We start from the raw sequence: 22,109 nt of genomic DNA, 5'->3' as shown, positions 1-22,109 counted from the left end.
CCGCACAAAATCCAAGGACTGCTTTGACGTGCTCTTGCACGCTTTCCTCCATAGACATCAATGGGGAGAGAGTGTTAGAAAAAAACCTGCGATCGCGGAATGAAAAATCTCCGTAATGCAACCCCATTAATGTTTACTGGGAAAAAAAAGTTACGTTTAAACCTTACACCCTAACATAAACCCCAAGTCTAAACACCCCTAATCCGCCGCCCCCCACATTGCCGACACCTAAATAAAGTTATAAACCCCTAATCTGCCGCTCCTGACATCGCCGTCACTATAATAAAGTTATTAACCCATATTCTGCTGCTCCCCGACATCGCCGACACTAATAAAGTTATTAACCCCTATTCCGCCACTCCCCGACACTATAATAGTTATTAACCCCTATTCCGCCGCTCCTCGACATCACTGACACTATAATAAACCTATTAACCCCTAAACCTTCGCTTCCCACACCGTCACCACTAAATAAACCTATTAACCCCTAAACCGCCAGCCCCCCACATCGCAAAACACTAAACTACTAACCCCTAAACCTAACACCCCCCTAACTTTAAATTAAAATTAAAATATTACTATCTTTAAATAAATAAAAACTTACCTGTGAAATAAAAATAAACCTAACATTAAACTATAAATTAACCTAACCTTACTATTCTAATAAATTAAAAAAATACTACTAATTAAAAAATCTCAATTACAAATTTAAAAAACCTAACACTACGAGAAAAATTTAAAAATCTAAACTTAGAAAAAATAACAAACCCCAAAAAAACGAAATTATCAAAAATAAAAACAATTACACCCAGTCTAATAGCCCTATAAAAAATAAAAAAGCCCCCCAAAATAAACATCCCCTAGCCTGCAATAAACTACCAATAGCCCTTAAAAGGGCTTTTTGTAGGGCATTGCCCTAAGTTAAACAGCTCTTTTACCTGTAAAAAAATACAAAATCCCACCACCCAACCAACCCCCCAAAATAAAAGAACTAACTCTAAAAAAAACCTAAGCTACCTATTGCCCCTAAAGTGGCATTTGTATGGGCATTGTCCTTAAAAGGGCATTCAGCTCTTTTTCATTGCCCTTAAAAGGGCATTTAGCTCTTTTTCAAATTGCCCAAACCCTAATCTGAAAAAACAAAACTAACACTAACCCCAGAATATGTACTCATGGTTTCTGAAGTCCGGACATCCATCTCTATCCAGGCGGCGAGAAGTCTTCATCCAGGCGGCGGCTTCTTCATCCATCGCGGGGGCGTCTTCTATCTTCATCCCAGCTGCGCGGAACGGAGCGGCGAAGTCATCCAGCACGGAGCGTCCCCGCCATACACTGAAGCTTCAATGCAAAGTAGCGGTTTCAAAATTGCCTACCTTGCATTCCTATTGGCTGATTTGATTCTTCAAATTCAAAACAGCGAATAGGATGAGAGCTACTGAAATCCTATTGGCTTGGGACTGTATGAAGAGGACGCTCCGCTCTAGATGTCTTCGCCGCGCCGCCGGGATGAAGATAGAAGATTCCCACGCGATGGATGAAGATGTTGCCGTCTGGATGAAGACTTCTCGCTGCCTGGATGGAGATGGACTTCAGGAACCATGAGTAGATATTCTGGGGTTAGTGTTAGGTATTTTTTTTTCATTTTTTGGGGTTGTTTTTATTTTTCAGATTAGGGTTTGGGCAATTTGAAAAAGAGCTAAATGCCCTTTTAAGGGCATTGTAAAACAGCTGAATGCCCTTTTAAGGGCAATGCCCATACAAATGCCCTTTTAGGGGTAATGGGTAGCTTATGTTTCTTTTAGAGTTAGTTTTTTTTTTATTTTGGTTGGTTGGTGGTGGGTTTTACTGTTGGGGGGGACTTTGTATTTTTTTTTTTTAAAGGTAAAAGAGCTGTTTAACTTAGGGCAATGCCCTACAAAAGGCCCTTTTAAGGGCTAGTGGTAGTTTATTGTAGGCTAGGGGGTGTTTTTATTGGGGGGGGGGCTTTTTTATTTTTATAGGGCTATTAGATTAGGTGTAATTGTTTTTATTTTTGATAATTTCGGTTACTATTTTTCGTAATTTAGTGTTTATTATTTTTTGTAATTTAGATTTTTTAATTGGTAGTATTTTTTTATTTTATTAGAATACTAAGGTTAGGTTAATTTATAGTTTAATGGTAGGTTTATATTTATTTCACAGGTAAGTTTTTATTTTTTTAAATATAGTTATATTGGGGGGGGGGGTTAGGTTTAGGGGTAATAGTTTAATTTAGTGTTTTGCGATGTGGGGGGCTGGTGGTTTAGGGGTTAATAGGTTCATTTAGTTGCAGAGATGTGGGAGGCCGGAGGTTTAGGGGTTAATATGTTTTTCCTTATTATGAGGAGAGTCCATGGCTTCATTCCTTACTTGTGGGAAATACAGAACCTGGCCACCAGGAGGAGCAAAGACACCACAGCCAAAGGCTTAAATACCTTCCCCACTCCCCTCATTCCCCAGTCATTCTTTGCCTTACATCACAGGAGGTTGGCAGAGAAGTGTCAGAAGATACGGAGTAGTACCCTTCGGAATGGGACTGCAGTTTTAAGTAGTCCGTCAGTGAGAGCATTGACGAATGTTAGGGTCTTGAGATGCTGGGAGAGTCTTTCTGCGAACCCATCCAGATACTTATTAACAGCTCCTAAGCAATCAGTGTTGACGAGCTTCACTGCCTGCTTCCATCACTCAAGTCTATGTCAGGAGCGATGCTAGAAGACTGTCAAACTTGAGAGGCCATGTATCTGTTCCGTTTGGCACGCTTTTTCCTGTAGCAGGGGCGGTCCTGCATGGTGCACCACATGACTTGGTGTGGTCACACTGATTTCCTCTTTCCTGACCGTGCAGTTTACAGGAGACAAAGCGGTTTCTCTGTGGGGGGGCTGGGTCATAGGAGGTGGTGAGTGCCCCAGCCATTGGGGGTATAAAGGTGTCATTTATCTTTTTCTATAGTCCATCTTACAAGCGCAGGCTATGGAGGACTCTGATACGTTAGAGGGTACTCCCTCTTTTCCTAAGTCTAATACCTGTCTATATTGTGAGGAGGTTATGGTATATCCGCCTGCTCAATTATGTTCCACATGCCTTGATAAAGTAATGATATCTAAGAAAACAAAGATGTTTAGTACCACTGAGCCGTCCACCTCTGAGGAGTCTCCGGCCCGTGAGGTGCATTCCCTGCAGTCATCTCCTATTACACATGCAGCTTCCCATTGCACTGTTAATCCTCCTTCTAGAGGGGCCCTCTTACCGCAAGACTTTACTGAACAGCTGCAAACAGCAGTGTCTGCGGCCTTTAGTGCTTTACCTTGCCCTGCTAAGCACAAGAGAAAGGTCAAATATTACTATCCTTCCCAGGGGTCATCTACTAACTTGTTGGATTTATCCGCTGATGAAGACGCCTCTGATACTTCAGAGGATGCTCTTTCTGGGTCGGAATCTGCTGCCTCTAAGCCTCCAGCTGCGGAGGAACCAAACTTTAGATTTAGGATTGAACACTTACGCTTTCTGTTAAAGGAAGTTTTGGCTACTTTAGAGGTTCCAGAACCTAAATTACTTGAGGAACCTTGTATTCCTTAACTAGATAAGGTCTACGAGGACAGGGTTGTACCACAGACTTTTCCGGTTCCCGTAAAGATGGCGAATATTATTAAGAATGAATGGGAAAGACTTGGTTCTTCTTTTTCCCCTTCTTCTTTTAAGAAATAATTCCCGGTTCCGGACTCTCAATTGGAGTTGTGGGGTTCCATCCCTAAAGTTGATGGCGCTATCTCCATGCTTGCTAAACGCACTACTATCCTGTTTGAGGATAGTTCATCGTTTAAAGAGCCCATGGATAAAAAGCTAGAAACTCTGTTGAGAAAGATGTTTCAGCACACGGGATACTTGTTTCAAAGAATTCAGGTTTTGCCATTTTAGCGCGTAGAGCGTTATGGCTTAAATCCTGGTCTGCTGATGTGGAACAAGGGTAAAAAGGCCAAGAAGCCTGCTACTACTACCAAGACAGCATGAAGGGGTAGCCCCCGATCCGGGACCGGATCTAGTAGTGGGCAGACTTTCTCTCTTTGCTCAGGCTTGGGCAAGAGACGTTCAGGGCCCCTGGGCTTTAGAAATCGTAACCCAGGGGTATCTTCTAGATTTCAAGATTCTCCTCCAAGGGGGAGATTCCATCTTTCTCATTTGTCTGTAAACCAGACAAAAAGAGAGGCGTTCTTACGCTCTGTAGAAGACCTATATATCATGGGAGTGATCTGCCCAGTTCCGAAAACAGAACAGGGGCAGGGTTTCTACTCCAATCTGTGGTTCCCAGAAAAGAGGGATCCTTCAGACCAATTTTGGATCTCAAGATTCTAAACAAATTCCTCAGAGTCCCATCCTTCAGGATGGAGACCATTCAGACTATTTTGCCGATGATCCAGGAGGGTCAATATATGACCACCGTGGACTTAAAAGATGCGTATCCATTACCAGTTTGTGGCTCTTCCCTTTGGGTCGGCCACAGCTCCCAGAATTTTCACAAAGGTGCTAGGGTCCCTTCTGGCGGTTCTAAGGCCGCGGGGCATAGCTGTGGCGCCTTATCTGGACGATATCTTAATTCAGGCGTCAACTTTCCAACTAGCCAAGTCTCACACGGACATCGTGTTGGCTTTTCTAAGATCTCACAGGTGGAAGGTGAAAGTAAAAAAGAGTTCACTTATCCCTCTCACAAGAGTTCCATTTCTGGGAACTCTGATAGATTCGGTGGACATGAAATTGTTTTTGACGGAGGTCAGGAAATCAAAGATTTTATCCATCTGCCGAGCTCTTCATTCCATTCCTTGGCCGTCAGTGGCTCAGTGTATGGAGGTAATCGGCTTAATGGTAGCGGCAATGGACATAGTTCCGTTTGCTCGCTTGCATCTCAGACTACTGCAACTATGCATGCTCAAACAGTGGAATGGGGATTATGCAGATTTATCTCCTCAGATAAATCTGGATCAAGAGACCAGAGACTCTCTTCTTTGGTGGTTGTCACAGGATCATCTGTCCAAGGGAATGTGTTTCCGCAGGCCAGCGTGGGTCATAGTGACGACGGACGCCATCCTATTGGGCTGGGGTGCAGTCTGGAATTCCCTGAAAGCACAGGGTTTGTGGACTCAGGAGGAGGTTCTCCTCCCAATAAATATTCTAGAACTGAGAGCGGTATTCAACGCGCTTCAGGCGTGGCCTCAGCTGGCTTCGGCCAGATTCATAAGAATCCAGTCGGATAATATCACGACTGTAGCATATATCAATCATCAGGGGGGAACAAAGAGTTCTCTAGCGATGATAGAGGTTACCAAAATAATTCGGATGGGCAGAGACTCACTCTTGCCATCAATCAGCAATCCATATCCCAGGAGTGGAGAACTGGGAAGCGGGTTTTCTAAGTCGTCAGACTTTTCATCCGGGGGAGTGGGAACTCCATCCGGAGGTGTTTGCTCAATTGATTCAGCAATGGGGCACACCAGAATTGGATCTGATGGCGTCTCGTCAGAACGCCAAACTTCCTCGTTACGGGTCCAGGTCAAGGGATCCTCAGGCAGTACTGATAGATGCTCTAGCAGTACCCTGGTCGTTCAACCTGGCTTATGTGTTTCCACCATTTCCTCTCCTTCCTCGTTTGATTGCCGGAATCAAACAGGAGAGAGCTTCGGTAATTTTGATAGCACCTGCGTGGCCACGCAGGACTTGGTATGCAGACCTGGTGGACATGTCATCTCTTCCACCATGGACTCTGCCACTGAGACAGGACCTTCTGATTCAAGGTTTGTTCCAGCATCCAAATCTAGTTTCTCTGTGGCTGACTGCTTGGAGATTGAAAGCTTGATCGTATCCAAGCGGAGTTTCTCTGTGTCGGTCATAGATACCTTGATTCAGGCTCGAAAGCCTGTCACCAGGAAAATTTATCATAAGATATTGTGTAAATATCTTTATTGGGGTGAATCCAAAGGCTACTCATGGAGTAAGATCAGGATTCCTAAGATTTTGTCCTTTCTCCAAGAAGGATTGGAGAAGGGGCTATCAGCTAGTTCCTTAAAGGGACAGATATCTGCTTTATCAATTCTACTGCACAAGCGTCTGGCAGATGTTCCAGACGTTCAGTCATTCTGTCAGGCTTTAGTTAGAATCAAGTCTGTGTTTAAACCTGTTGCTCCGCCATGGAGTTTGAATTTAGTTCTTAAAGTTCTACAAGGGGTTCCGTTTGAACCTATGCATTCCATAGATATTAAGCTTCTATCTTGGAAAGTTCTGTTTTTAGTTGCTATCTCTTCGGCTCGAAGAGTTTTTAAACTATCTGCATTGCAATGTGACTCGCCTTATCTTGTTTTCCATGCTGATAAGGTGGTTTTGCGTACCAAACCTGGATTCCTTCCTAAGGTTGTTACTAATAGGAATATCAATAAGGAAATTGTTGTTCCTTCTCTGTGTCCTAATACTTACTCTAAGAAGGAGCGTCTGTTGCACAACTTGGACGTGGTTCATGCTTTGAAGTTTTACTTGCAAGCAACCAAAGATTTTCGTCAAACATCTTCTTTGTTTGTTGTCTATTCTGGAAAACGTAGAGGTCAAAAAGCTACGGCTACCTCTCTTTCTTTTTGGCTGAAAAGCATCATCCGTTTGGCATACAAGACTGCTGGACAGCAGCCTCCTGAAAGGATTACAGCTCACTCTACTAGAGCGGTGGCTTCCACATGGGCTTTTAAAATTGATGCTTCTGTTGAACAGATTTGTAAGGCTGCAACTTGGTCTTCACTTCATACCTTTTCCAAATTTGATAGTTTTGCTTTTTCGGAGGCTATTTTTGGGAGAAAAGTTCTTCAAGCAGTGGTGCCTTCTGTTTAACCATCTGTCTTGTCCCTCCCGTTCATCCGTGTCCTATAGCTTTGGTATTGTATCCCACAAGTAAAGGATGAATCCATGGACTCGTCGTACCTTATAGAAGAAAAGTCAATTTATGCTTACTTGATAAATTAATTTCTTCTATGGTACTAAGAGTCAACGGCCCGCCCTGTCATTTTAAGACAGATTATATTTTTTTATTTTAAACTTCAGTCACCTCTGCACCTTGTAGTTTCTCCTTTTTCTTCCTGTACCTTCGGTCGAATGACTGGGGGGTGGAGCTAAGGGAGGAGCTATATAGACATCTCTGCTGTGGTGCTCTTTGCCACTTCCCGTTTGCAGGAGGATAATATCCCACAAGTAAAGGATGAATCCGTGGACTCGTCGTACCATAGAAGAAATTAATTTATCAGGTAAGCATAAATTTACTTTTTAGCCAATCAGTGCTGACTCATAGGTACATCAATGAGAGTGAGCACAATATTTTCTATACGTTACACATGAACTAGCGCTGTCTAGCTGTAAAAAACTGTCAACATGCATTGAGATAAGAGGCAGCCTTCAAGGGCATAGAAACTAATGAGCCTATCTAGGTTTAGATTTCAACAAAGAATACCAAGATAACAAAGCAAATTTGATGATAAATTAAATTGGAAAGTTGTTTAAAATTGCATGCCCTATCTGAATCATGAAAGTTTATTTTTGACTAGACTGTCTCTTTAAGCAACTCTCTGTTTTACTTCTGTTATCAAATTTGGTTTGTTTTTTTTGTATCCTTTGATGAAGAGCATACATAAGTAAGCTTAGTAGCAGCAATGCACTGTTGTGAGCTAGCTTGTGATTGGCGGCTACACATACATGCCTCTTGTTATTGACTTAACAAACATTTTCAGCTAGCTCACAGTAAAGCATTGCTGCTTCTGAACCTATGCTTCAACAATATATACCAAGAGAACAGCGCAAAGTTCTATCTAAATCGTGAAATTTTAATTTTTGACTTTTCTGTACCTTTTAAGGAGGCTCCACAATATTTCTGCCAAAAGTAAACTAACAGACAGATGAAACTTCACATTACAGAGAGCAATTGATGTTCTTTAAATTGTAGGTCATGTAACCGTCATGATATGCGGCTGATTTAAAAATACCAATTATCCTTATAATTTCTTTACTTTTAATATGGTTGTATATTAAAACCATACATATTGGGCTAGATTACAAGTGGGGCACTAATGATAGCTAGCGCACAATAACTTCTTTTGCTTGACCGTGCTACCATTAGTATGCAACTTTGATAATACAAGTCAATGGTAAAGCGCAACAACCAGAGAAGCAGTAAAGCAGCCGACTTCACTCGAGTGCAACCATTACTTTAAATAAATATCGCGACCACGCTAATTTGCACTAGTATTACAAGTTAAAAGTTATAGTTTTTGCTCGAGTGCAAGCTGGTACTGCACTAGAATATTTAGCGCGGCTTGAGACCTGAATTAAAGTGTGAGGGTATAAAAAAATGCACAAAACGCATATATATAAGGGTTTGTTATGATCTAAGCATAATTCAAAGAGCATTTGATGATGTAAAGTGACAGGACAGGTCTGCCCTATTGGATGACTTCCCCAAAAGTAAAGATCGCAAAGATAAATCTTCTTTTATCACTACCTACAGCTCTCAATATTATGCAGTTTGCATCATAATACGTAAGAACCTCCCCATTTTACTAGCAGATGATGACCTTAAAGATGAGGTCAAGAATGGCTGCTTCTGCTTATCATGCAGAAATGTAACCATTGACAACATGGTCTTGCCATCAATGTTAAGAAATCCAGCTCCCAAAAGTAGTTGGTTGACTACGAAGGGACACTTCAAATGTGGAAGAGGCACCTATAAGGTATGTAGCTATGTAATGGTTGGTAAAATATTTCAATCAAGTGTGACACAAAAGGTGTACTCCCACTACCACTGCACTAATTGTAGCTCTAATCATGTAATTTATGTGATCACGTGCTCGTCATGTACTAAACAGTAAGTTGGATGTACCTCAAGGGAGGCAAGGGAACGTGTGTGTGTACACAAAAAAGACATTGAGCATGTTCATGGTAAAGACATGAGTATGTTCTCATGGATGGTTATAGACCAGATTCGCAAACGACCTAGGGGTGGTGATAGATTGCGTGAGGTACGTATAAAGGAGGCCTACTGGATTTATACTTTAGCAACTAGGCAACCACTAGGCATGAATATAGAAACTGATGTCATTAACTTCTGGTAATATAAAAGAATTACGGTATGAGATCAGCCAGCATGTATATAATTATCTAAACATATCCCATGGAATGTAGATACTATAGATATTATTCAAATCAGATACATTGTTATTCGTAAGTCAGTTATTTATCTATGTAACTATATTGGTTAGCTCCTATTGTATCAGGGGCAGATTAACAATTGTAGCATCTGTTACAATTTAGCTTATCTTAATTTACTTTATTTTACATTCAGTAGTTCTCAATAAGTATGCGTGATTGTTTTGCACATTTTGCAACTATATATATATATATATATATATATATATATATATTGGGACCACCCACTTAGTGACGTCACTTCCCGTCCAGCAAGACCACACGCACACAGGGTTTGAAAGACTCATCAGGACTTTTGTGTGAATCTCCTACAGGACCCCCTACTGTTTTTCACAGAAACGCCTAACCTAAGCCAGGTTTATTGCACTTTCACTGGCTAAACGAACTGAGCATTATTCAACTGTTACTAAATCAGCATTCGTTAAAAATCTCCATTGTGAGATATTTTACTCTGAGACATTTGTTTGATCTTGAACTATGCATAGGTGAAAGCCTGGATCTTTACACCTTATTGCATAGATTTCTTCAACAATAAATCCTTTTCTATCAGCATTGTGACTGGAGAGTCATTTGTTTTCCTATGACAATACGTAAACCATCTGAAATACTCTGATTGGGAGCCACGATCTGATCACTTCTATACCATACTATCACCTAGATTACGAGTCTTGCGTTAGCCTTAAAAAGCAGCGTTGAGAGGTCCCAACGCTGCTTTTTAACGCCCGCTGGTATTACAAATCTTGCAGGTACAGGTGTACCGCTCACTTTTTTTCCGCGACTCGAGCGTACCGCAAATCCACTTACGTAAATTGCGTATCCAATCTTTTCAATGCGATTTTCCTAACGCCGGTATTACGAGTCTTGGAAAAAGTGAGCAGTACAGCCTCTCCTGTCAAGACTCCTATCACATTTATAAGTCAGTAGTTAAGAGTTTTATGGGCTAACGCCGTAACAAAAAACTCTTAACTAAAGTGCTAAAAAGTACACTAACACCCATAAACTACCTATTAACCCCTAAACCGAGCCCCCCCCCCCCCACATTGCAAAAACGTAAATAAATTTTTTAACCCCTAATCTGCCGACCGGACATCGCCACCACTTTAATAAATATATTAACCCCTAAACTGCTGCACTCTCGCCTCACAAACACTAGGTAAATATTATTAACCCCTAATCTGCCGTCCCTAACATCGCCGACACCTACCTACAATTATTAACCCCTAATCTGCTGCCCCCAACATCGCCACCACTGTAATAAAGTTATTAACCCCTAAAGCTAAGTCTAACCCTAACCCCCCTAACTTAAATATAATTTAAATCTAAATAAATATTCCTATAATTAAATAAATTATTCCTTTTTTAAACTAAATACTTACCTATAAAATAAACCCTAAGATAGCTACAATATAACCAATAGTTACATTGTAGCTAGCTTAGGATTTATTTTTATTTTACAGGCAACTTTTTATTTATTTTAACTAGGTACAATAGTTATTAAATAGTTATTAATTATTTAATAACTTCCTAGTTAAAATAAATACAAATTTACCTGTAAAATAAAACCTAACCTATGCTACAATTACACCTAACACTACACTATAATTAAATAATTTAGCTAAATTAACTACAATTAATTGCAATTAAATTAAATAAACTAAATTACTAAAAAAACAAACACTAAATTACAGAAAATAATAAAATAATTACAATTTGTTTAAACTAATTACATAATAATAATAAAGCCCCCCAAAATATAAAAATTCCCTAACCTACACTAAATTACAAATAGCCCTTAAAAGCTCTTTTACCTGTAAAAAAAAAAATACAATACCCCCCCAACATTACAACCCACCACCCACACACCCAACCCTACTCTAAAACCCACCCAATCCCCCCTTAATAAAACCTAACACTACCCCCTTGAAGATCACCCTACCTTGAGCCGTCTTCACCCAACCGGGCAGAAGTGGTCCTCCAGACGGTCAGAAGTCTTCATCCTATCCGGGCAGAAGAGGTCCTCCAGAAGGTCAGAGTCTTCATCCAGGCGGCATCTTCTAGATATGCAAATTCTCAGTTTTTTTGCTTCAAATATTCTGTTTTAACACAGCTATCCTTTTAACAGGATTATTACAGCAAATCAGAAATCACTCACTAGACAGTCTGTTTCGTTCTATTTGGAACTCATCAGTAGGAGATAGATTTCTGGTTGCTGCATTGATAAAGCTATTTTCAAGGTTAAACCAAAATTCATTAAAATTATGGGGGGAGATAAAAACTGAAATTAAAATCCTCCATGTCTCAAAATTAAATCAATGTAAATATTTGCATAGGAAATTAGCACATCTGGCAAGAATTTCCTATGCAAATATTTACATTGATTTAATTTTGAGACATGGAGGATTTTAATTTCAGTTTTTTATCTCCCCCCATAATTTTAATGAATTTTGGTTTAACCTTGAAAATAGCTTTATCAATGCAGCAACCAGAAATCTATCTCCTACTGATGAGTTCCAAATAGAACGAAACAGACTGTCTAGTGAGTGATTTCTGATTTGCTGTAATAACTCTGTTAAAAGGATAGCTGTGTTAAAACAGTATATTTGAAGCAAAAAAACTGAGAATTTGCATAACTTACCCAGAATTCTCTTGTGCATTGGTAACATTGTATATGAGGTATTTCTGGGGAAAAGCAAGCGGGGATTCTTGCCTAGATGTGCTAATTTCCTATGCAAATATTTACATTGATTGAGATATATATATATATATATATATATATATATATATATCAAATTGTGACAAAAATATATAAATAGATTTTCTTTTTTAATAGAACGGTTTCTTCTATGTCAAGTACGTAGGAATGTAAAGTATTCATAACTCACTTTGGGTTTAGCGCAGTTGGTCTAGCGAATGTCGGATTAGCGTGCAAGGGATAAGTGTTTTTGTTTTGTTTTTTACAGTGCGCCTCATAGAAGTATTTGGGGGAAAAGTGAAGTCACTGTATCCATGCTAATTTTACTTTCAATTTGTAATGAACGCGCTAACACGCCCACGATTAGTTTATACTTTGAGCAATTTATTTAGCGTACCACTTGTAATCTGTCCCATTGTGTTTATGTACATTGATATTATGTTATTGTTTGTTTTTTTGGAGATTCGATTTCCATACTCTTATTTCTATATAGGAAGGAGAGATCCATACATTAAAATATAGTGGTCAATAAAATTAGCAGTTTTAAAAGTGTATTGAAAATAGATTTTACTCGTATAACAAGTTGCATTAAAGGAATAGAAATATCAAAATTTCAGTTTTGAGTAGAATTTTTTTGCAAAAATGCTTCTTGTAAAATCTATTGTTTTACAGCAGCATATGCACATATTCTGCGATTGCCCTGTGCACCAGCTTCTCAGAGAGCAGTGGCTTCACCGATGCAATACACAACACTAGTCACACATAGCATAGGTGCATAGGCCACTGGAACGTTAATAACTTTTATTAAAATCATTTTTGCTAATGGAAGTATACTGTAAAAATGATTTTAATATTAAAATGCACTAATACATATTTTAATTTTGACCTCACTTTCACTTTAATAATACACATGGAAATTTGTATTAAAATATGCATCAAAGGGACATGAAACCTAAACATTTTCTTTCATTATTCAGATAGATCATACAATTTTTAAAAAGTTAACAGTTTACTTCTGATGTCTAATTTTCTTTGTTGAAAAGAATACCTTGGTAGGCTCTGGAGTGCTAGCTGCTGATTGGTGGCTGCACATATATGCCTCTAGTCATTGGCTTACACATGTGCTTAGCTAGCTCACAGTAATGCTTTACTGCTCCTTCAAAAAAGGATATAAAGAGAATGACGCTAAATTGATAATAAAAGTAATTTGGAAAGTTGTTTAAAATTGTATGCTCTATCATAGATGAAAATGTTGTATTTATTTATAAATATATATTTCAACATACATATGATTATTTAAAAAAAATAGATATCTATACCTATATATCTATATGAATATAAAAAGAATTTGGTTTCAAAACACTGAGTTAAAAGAACCAAATGTTACAAAATTCAAAGTGTATTTAATTTTTCTGTTGTAAAATGAATCTGTCATCCTTGGCGAATGAGCTAAAGAGTTTCCTGGGTGTGTCTGAAGTTTCTCACAGGTCATCATATTCTCTCTGCATGTTTCGCCTTTATCTCACGTAATGAACGCTGCTGGGTTTCGTTTTACAATAAACAATGTATTGATCGTGCAGATAGAAAAATATGCTTGATAAACTAGTGAATGCAAGAGTCTGCATTCCAGAGTGCTTCATTGCATTCTATGGGAAGCTGCTCAACTTGGGACGTCTTCCAGAACTGCCTTAAAGGGATATAAAACTCAAAATATTTCTTACCATTTTAAAAACAGTTTCCAATTTACTTCTCTTACTAAACTTGCATCATTCCCATGATATTCTGTGTTGAAGAGATACCTAGGTAGGCACCTTGAGCACTACATGGCTGCCATCTAGTGTTCTTGTAACAGAAATGGGACAGCGTCTAAGCTTGTGTCCCTACTTTTCAACAAAAGATACAGAGAGAACGAAGGAAATTGATAATAGTAAATTAGATGTTGAAAATTGCATGCTCTATCTGAATCTTCAAAGAAAAAAATTGAGTTCCATATCCATTTAAATAATGTGCGTGGTCTAGGGCTGCTCTGGTAAGTTTGTAAAATTAACTTTTATTGCTAGCACATTGTGTCCCAGTGTTTTATTAGTGCTTTATTGCTTGGATATAAATGTGTTCTACCCCTGTAAAGTAGTCACACGAATATTCTAAAGGACATTACACACTAAATAATTTCATTCACCCTACATTTTGGAAACCAGGTTATACCGCAGGCATCTGGAGAGTTGCTGCACATGTGCAAATATATGAGCACTGGAATGTAGTGAAAGCCAGAGAATAACACGGCGGCTCCCATGATTAGGAGGCTGGCTGAGAATAGCCTCAATACTATGCATGTAAAATGTATCTAGTGTTTAATGTCCCAGAGCAGCAATGCACTACACAGAGATAGCTGAACACATCTGCCACATTTGCTAAAATAAGTCTCTTAAAATCGCATGCTCTCTCTCACTGGTTTTCAAACCAGTCCTCAGCCCTTTCTAACAGGTGAAATAATCAGCCAATTAGTAAACATAGCTATTTTACCTGCTCTCATCCAAGGTAATCCAGAAAACCTGGCCTGTTGGGGAGGCCTGAGGACAGGTCTGAATCATGAAAGTTTTTAATTTTGGCTTTCATGTCCCTTTAATGCGACTTGTATCTTCTATTTTATAATACACATACACACATATAATTTTATTTTTAAAAGAGTTTGCTTAAAATAGTATTATAGAAAAAGTAGATGAGTAATGCAATAAACTGTTACAAGCAAATATATTTATATACAAACCATGTTTAAGGTATAGTGGTGGTCTCATTTACTTTTACTACTTTGGTGTTTTACAGAACAAGTTGTCTTCGTTTTCTTTTGTTAATTTGTGTGTACAGAAAGTCTTTGTTCATCTTTATTTTCATTGCAGAGAGATTGGAGGAAGAGTGCTCACGGTAGAAACCAAATTGCCACACAATCTTCCTGAATTTGAAGGGGACTTCTCAATGGAAGGTTTGAGGCTATGGAAGACCGCCTTTTCTGCAATGACGCAGAATCCTAAACCAATACCTCCTCCAGATCAGATGAATAAATTGATAAGTGACCTAGAGAAGAAGATCAGGACAAATTCTGAAGATAAGAAGCTCATAATCATGCCTTGTAAAAGTGCCCCCGACCCTCAGAGAGTTCAGCTGTGGCTTCAAGCCAAAGAGCTGTATGAAGCTTACAAGACACCATGCAAAGATCTTTTAAATACAGAAATAAATGACAGTAAGAATTGCAAGGCAGCAACTGTACTTAATCGCTGTAATAGCTTGCCTCCAAATGAAATCCCTGTTTTACTAGCTCAGCCAGCAGGCTCCGATGATCAACTGGCTAGTACAAATAGCTTAGAGATTCACTTAGCTAGTCGTCCTCCTGCTCTTGATACTACAGACTGCAAACCAATTGAATGTGGGATTGATTTTCTTCCTGGTACAGACGATACTGAACCAAGTAGTAGGACTAATGAAAATGAAGAAATGGATAATTACATTTCACCAGGTTCTCCAGTGCTGCCTTCCTGGCAACATCCTGTATCTCCTGAATGCAAACCTCGTGTTGGAGATAATACAGACTTAAAAAATGAAGATACTCTCTTTCCTCCAGTGGTGTGCAGTACAGATGATTTTAAGGAGGTTGCAGATAAAGTGAAGAATGAAGTGAAAGGGTGCTCTCCCACTACTCCTAATCATTTCAAACAGGGCAAGCACAAATCTAAATATGCCTGCATGCATAGTACCCCTATCACAGAAAGAAGTCACTGTGATGAGTCACCTGACGGGCTCTCCTGTACTCCTGTGACCTCAGGTATATGACAGAATGTCATTGTGTTTTTTTGTTTATGCAGGTTGATATTTAAAGGACCACTCAATGCAGTAGATCTTGTTCCCCAGAAAGTGTATATGTAAAAAGACTGTGCAAAATTTGATAATGGAAGTAAATTGGAAAGTGTATTTAAACGGCATGTTCTATCTAAATCATTAAAGTTTATTTTGTCTTGAGTGTCCCTTTAAATTTAAAAGTAAATTATGTAAAGTAGTTATGATAATTTATATTAAAAAAAGTCTTCAATCTGAATTTATTTCAGCATTTCCTTCTTAACTTCACCCTTCAGCATTGTCCAATTGTTTAATAGTACCATAATGTGTTTTCATTATTGGAAGGGATATATAAGCCTATGTTCTTCAAACAAGATGAAAGTAGACGTTTGTCATATTTTACAAAAGGAAACCTTTAGTAGATTATTCTAGAGAGTCTGATCTTTCTTACAGTTGTACAGTATTGGATGGAGCATTTTTAAACTGGTATTAAACACCTCTGAGTTTTTGTTTTGTTTTTTAAATGTGCTTCCACTCCCTAGATATCAAATCAAATTAATTTGCTTTATTAAAAGATTATAAAATCTAAATAATCATCAATAATAAATGATTCATGCATAATCAACAAACATTGCTGGACTATTTCTAAGCAATAATTAGATAAAGAGCATGAACTACAGTGAATTAACAAATGTATTGACAATAAACTTAATTATATTTGTATACTGACCAAATCAATATAAAATTATAATTAATTACAGCAAAACAGCAGCATTGATGGAAGTTTGGTATCTATTTATATTATGTTGTGAAACATGTTGGCTACCCATACAATTAAAGGGACACTGAACCCAAATTTTCTCTTTTGTGTTTCCGATAGAGCATGACATTTTAAGCAACTTTCTAATTTACTCCTATTATCAAATTTTCTTCATTCTCTTGGTATCTTTATTTGAAATGCAAGAATGTAAGTTTAGATGCTGGACCATTTTTGATTTGTTCTTGCTGATTGGTGTATAAATTCATCCACCAATAAAAAAAAAATGCTGTCCAGAGTGCTGAACTAATAAAAATGCTTAGGTGCCTTTTTTTTTCAAATAAAGATAGCAAGAGAACAAATAAAAATTGATAATAAGAGTAAATTAGAAAGTTGCTTAAAATTACATGCTCTATCTGAATTACAAAAGAAAAAATTTGGGTTCAGTGTCCCTTTAACTTTTTATTTTTATTTTGGACATGGTTTCTTTTAGAACAAAGAGTGCAAAAAATGAGTAAGAAGAGAGGAGCTAACCCAGATAAACTAAGACGGGTTCTTCTAACTACACAGATGAAGGTAAGATTTAATTGTTGCTAGCATTTTGTTTGTTTTTTATTTTGGCTTTTAAATTAGCTAATTTAAAGGGACAGTCAACACAAAAATGGTTATTGTTTAAAAAGATAGATAACACCTTTACAACCCAATTCCCAGCTTTGCACAACCAATATTGTTATATTAATATACTTTATAACCTTTAAACCTCTAAATGTCTGCCCGTTTCTAAGCCACTAAAGACAGCTTCTTTTCACATAATTTTTTTCCAGTTCATGTGAGCCATATAGATCACATTGTGCTCACGCCCGTGGGTTGTGCACAACATAGCACTAATTTGCTTAAATTCAAGTCAATCCTATAATATTAACCCCTTAAGGACCAGCGACGTACCCTGTATGTCGCTGGCCTTTTTTTGGGGCTTGATTGTTTTATAGCGCGGTCTTGCCACCAGCGTTGAGACTGCTCTATTCCACAAAGCCTGCTGGAGGGAGGGCATTAATAGCGTGTTCTTGCTAGACTTGTGCTATTATGTCCTGAAAAAACCCTTAACGACCAGTGAAATACAGGGTACATTGTGGTCATTAAGGGGTTAAAGGCAAAGTGTGTGTTTGTCCGAAACTGTCATGCGCAGACAGCACGAGGACAAACACACCTGGCCTTACCTGACATGCTGTTTGCAGTGAAAGTGGGCATGGCCGGGCGGGAGCGTGGGCGTGACCGGGCAAGGTTGGCGTGAGAGAGAGGAGACAGAAATAGAAGAAGAGAGGAGGGGAGAGAGTGCAAAAGAGAGGGGGGTTGAGAGCGCAAAAGAGAGGGGGAGAGAGAGCGCAAAAGAAAGGGGGGGAGATTGCAAAAGAGAGGAGGGGAGAGAGCGCAAAAGAGGGGGGAGAGAGAGCGCAAGGAGGAAGAGAGAGCGCAAAAGCGAGGGGCAGAGAGAGGGCAAAAGAGAGGGGGAGAGAGAGGGCACAAAAGAGAGAGCGCAATAGAGAGAGAACGCAAAAGAGGGGGGGAGAGAGTAGGGTTACCACCAGTCCCTTAAAATACAGAACACTTATAAGTTACACATGCTGCAGGGTGTGCAGGGAGGAATATGAATAGTGCTGTCCAGAAACGCAATACATGTTCCTCCCTGCACACCCTGCAGCATGTGTAACTCATAAGTGTCCAGGAAAACATGGCTGAGGTGGCAACCCTAAGAGAGAGCGTAAAAGAGAGGGGGAGAGAGAGCAAAAGAGAGGTGGAGTGAGAGAGAGCACAAAAGAGAGGGGGAGAGAGAGAACAAAAGAGAGGGGGAGAGAGAGAGAGGAAAAGAGAGGGGGAGTGCGAGAGAGCGCAAAAGAGAGGGGGAGAGAGCGCAAAAGAGAAGGGAGAGAGCGCGCGCAAAAGAGAGAGAGCACGCAAAAGAGTGGGGAGAGAGAGCGCAAAAGAGGGGGGGGAAGCATAAAAGAGGGGGGGAGAGAGAGAGCGCAAAAGAGGGGGGGAGAGAGACAGCGCAAAAGGGGGGGAGAAAGAGAGCACAAAAGAGGGGGGGGGGGAGAGCGCAAAAGAGAGGGGGAGAGAGCACACAAAAGAGAGCGCAATAGAGAGAGAGAAAGCAAAAGAGACGGGGAGAGAGAGAGCGTAAAAGAGAGGAGGGGGAGAGAAAGCAAAAGAGGGGGGCAGAGAGAGCAAAAGAGAGGTGGAGCGAGAGAGAGCGCAAAAGAGAGGGGGAGAGAACAAAAAATAGGGGAGAGAGAGGAAGAGAGAGAGGAAAAGAGAGGGGGAGCGAGAGAGAGAGCAAAAGAGAGGGGGAGAGCGCGCAAAAGAGAGAGAGCGCGCAAAAGAGAAGAGAGCATAAAAGAGGGGGGAGAGAGAGCGTAAAAGAGGGGGGAGAGAGAGCGTAAAAGAGGGGGAGAGAGAGCGTAAAAGAGAGGGGCAGAGAGCGTAAAAGAGAGGGGCAGAGAGAGCACAAAAGAGAGGGGGAGAGAGAGAGCACAAAAGAGAGGGGGAGAGAGAGCGCGCAAAAGAGAGAGAGGGAACGCAAAAGAGAGGGGTGAGAGCGTAAAAGAGAGGGGGGAGAGAGAGCGCAAAAGAGAGGAGGAGAGAGAGCGCAAGAGAGAGGTGGAGTGAGAGAGCAAAAGAGAGGTGGAGCGAGAGAGCGCAAAAGAGAGGGAAAGAGAGAGAGCAAAAGAGAGGGTTAGAGAGAGAACAAAAGAGGGGGAGAGAGAGAGCAAAAGAGAGGGAGAGAGAGCAAAAGAGAGGGGGAGCGAGAGAGAGCACAAAAGAGAGGAGGAGAGAGAGCGCAAGAGAGAGGTGGAGTGAGAGAGAGCAAAAGAGAGGTGGAGCGAGAGAGCGCAAAAGAAGAGGGAAAGAGAGAGAGCAAAAGAGAGGGTTAGAGAGAGAACAAAAGAGGGGGAGAGAGAGAGCAAAAGAGAGGGAGAGAGAGCAAAAGAGAGGGGGAGCGAGAGAGAGCACAAAAGAGAGGGGGAGAGAGAGAGAAGGGGTGGGACCGCTGTACTGCAAAAAATGGCCCGTGTGAACGGGCTTTAGGACTAGTAGATAATAAATAAAAAATAATGTGATCATGGGGCTCTCAGAAGAGGATTAAATACAAGGTAATCAGAGGTAAAAAGTCTATTAATATAATCATGTTTTCTGTGCAAAACTGGGGAATGGGTAATAAAGGAATAATCTATCTTTTTAAACCATAACATTTTTTGGAGTTGACTGTCCCTTTAAGCTTTAGTTTCATAGATTAAAAAAAAAAAGAAACAAAATAAAAAAAAATGATTTTTGCTCTTTTTTTTTTCTAAGTATTTAACCTGAAAGAAAGTTTGTTTTACCATATGCTTTAGGAAAATGTTATCTTCTTATACCTTACCCATGATTGTGGGATCCTAAGGAAAATCTAAAAGCAAGTTTATGAGATACAGCAGAAGTATGAAAGCTAACATTTAGAGCTTCCTCTGGTTTACCTTGACTGTGGTCAAAGCCAGAAAGTAATCAAATTTGGTTTGTCAACACCTAAACACAAAGTTGATCCCTTTACCAATGCATACGAGCAGGGAGATAGAATAGTTAGGGTTGTATGTATAGACCATTAGAGAAGCTTTATTTAAGAATATTACAGGCCCAACGTTTGGTTGAGAAACAATAAATCTGCATGGCTAAAGATGAAGGATGGATATTTGAAAAAGGTCACTTTTACATTAAAGGGACATGGTACCCAAATGTTAAAGCAATTTAAAGTGCTGCAGCGTAGCTGTAATAAGCTGACTAGAAAATATCACCAGGACATCTCGGTGTAGAAAGGGAAGATATTTTACCTCAAAATTTCCTAAGTAGCCACAACCCATTGTAAAGGGATTTTAAGCAACCAATCAGGATGCTAGTCCCAGGACTCGCAAGGTAGCGGGCTTCTGGCATCCACAGTCATGTTATTTCCCTATACAGTTTAAGGAGGTTTACTATGAAATCTTGTGAGATTTCAGTGAAATATCATGAAATCACAGTAAAGCAAAGTGTGATATCAGCACTGATGGGCTGTTGTTGTTGGGGTTTTTTTTTCTCAACATGCATCTTACAGTAGCTAAATGTTCCTTTTTTTACATAGAAATGTTTTCAGGGATATTTCCTTGGCAGCTTTTTACAGTTATGCTGCATCCGTTTCAAGGGATTTAGAATATGGATATTCTGTCCCTTTAAATAGGTATTCAAAAGTGTTTGTTTTAAGGAAAATGTTATTTAAAAATAGCTTTCACCAAATTAATTGTCGTTAGGGTTGCCAACTGTCCTCCACAAAAATACTGGCTAGTCTGTCTGTGACTGGGAACAATTGTAAATTACAGTAACACTTTGGCTTCCAAGAGCTCTACCTCAGCTCCAACCTTTGTACACAAAATGTATATTTTACATAACTAAGCAGTAATTTTACCTCTTGGCTACCAGTAACATAGAAATCAATCATTTTACCTCTTTGGCGGCCAATAACGCACATAAACAGACATAAACAGAACTGATTTGACCATCTTGCCTGCCTCTCACTTCTTTTTGATCCATTTTTGTATTGCATTTAGGCAGTTTAGAGGCAAGGGGATGAGGAGAGATTGGGCAATAGTTGCAAAGGGATGCTGGATTGAGTGACTTTTATTTAAGAATAGTTATAATTAGGTTAGAAACAATTGGCTTTTTTCGGTTGAATAAGGGGGTTTGGGTCTCCCAAATATTCATTGGTAGAACTGGATGACACTCTTTACATTAGTAATAGGTTGGCTTACAAACACAAATTACTTTGGGGTGGCTTCTTTGGAAAGGTAACTTGTGCACCCTCTGCTCCCAGGTTATTTGCCCCACACGTCACCTTTTTTCCACCTCACATTAGGACTAATGTTTTGATTAAGGGTCCCTTGAAGGCCTGTGCTCTAGCTTGTAGATTATGGGGTATACAGAGAGAAGTCAACAGTTTCCTGCCTTTGCAGGGTAACCCCAGGTTCCTTTCGGACTAACTATTTTTGCCAATGGCAATGTAAGGGCATCACATTTTTCTCACACATATTGAACCCTAGTTTACAGCAGGTTCTCACATTTCAAGATGTACAGGATAAATATTAAATTCACAATAGTTAGTTTTGCTTACTATCAGTTTACACATTATGTACATGCACTTTTACAAAGTGGCTTCCTCTAGTGGGAAATTACTGATGTTGACGGACTCTGCGTATTGGCAAAGCAAGGTGAAAACTCTATGTCGCCAATATATCAATTGATATGTATGCACTATTCACCATCATTCATACAACATGCACTACTCAAATGGCAAGCTTTAAGAGACAGGCTTACGGAGGAGACCATTATACATAGCTTCACTATGGGTTAGAGATGCAACACTTTAGATATAAGCGAGTCACACACCTAATACCTCAAGCATAGATTAAACCGGGACAGAGAACAAAGTGGGTATCAGGGGCGATAGACTCTTACGTTAAGTGCTCAGCAGCAAAGCCAGACTTAATCCATTTATGGTGGGATTACCCTAAATTAAAATGTAAACCTGCCTAC

At 39.6% G+C, this 22,109-nt stretch overlaps 1 protein-coding gene across 1 annotated transcript in view; it reads left to right on the top strand.

Annotated features, from left to right (window-relative positions):
• The window catches only part of REV3L (REV3 like, DNA directed polymerase zeta catalytic subunit), a 471,052-nt gene that overhangs the window by 308,562 nt on the left and 140,381 nt on the right, over positions 1–22,109 (top strand). Inside the window, exons 14-15 of the mRNA XM_053710865.1 lie at positions 14,830–15,749; positions 17,011–17,093. Coding sequence (XP_053566840.1) covers positions 14,830–15,749; positions 17,011–17,093 — 1,003 coding nt within the window. The remainder of the gene's footprint in view (positions 1–14,829; positions 15,750–17,010; positions 17,094–22,109) is intronic.

Source organism: Bombina bombina, chromosome 4, assembly GCF_027579735.1.
Source record: "Bombina bombina isolate aBomBom1 chromosome 4, aBomBom1.pri, whole genome shotgun sequence".
Classification (NCBI taxonomy): Eukaryota; Metazoa; Chordata; class Amphibia; order Anura; family Bombinatoridae; genus Bombina; species Bombina bombina.
This window is presented reverse-complemented; position numbering and strand designations above follow the sequence as displayed.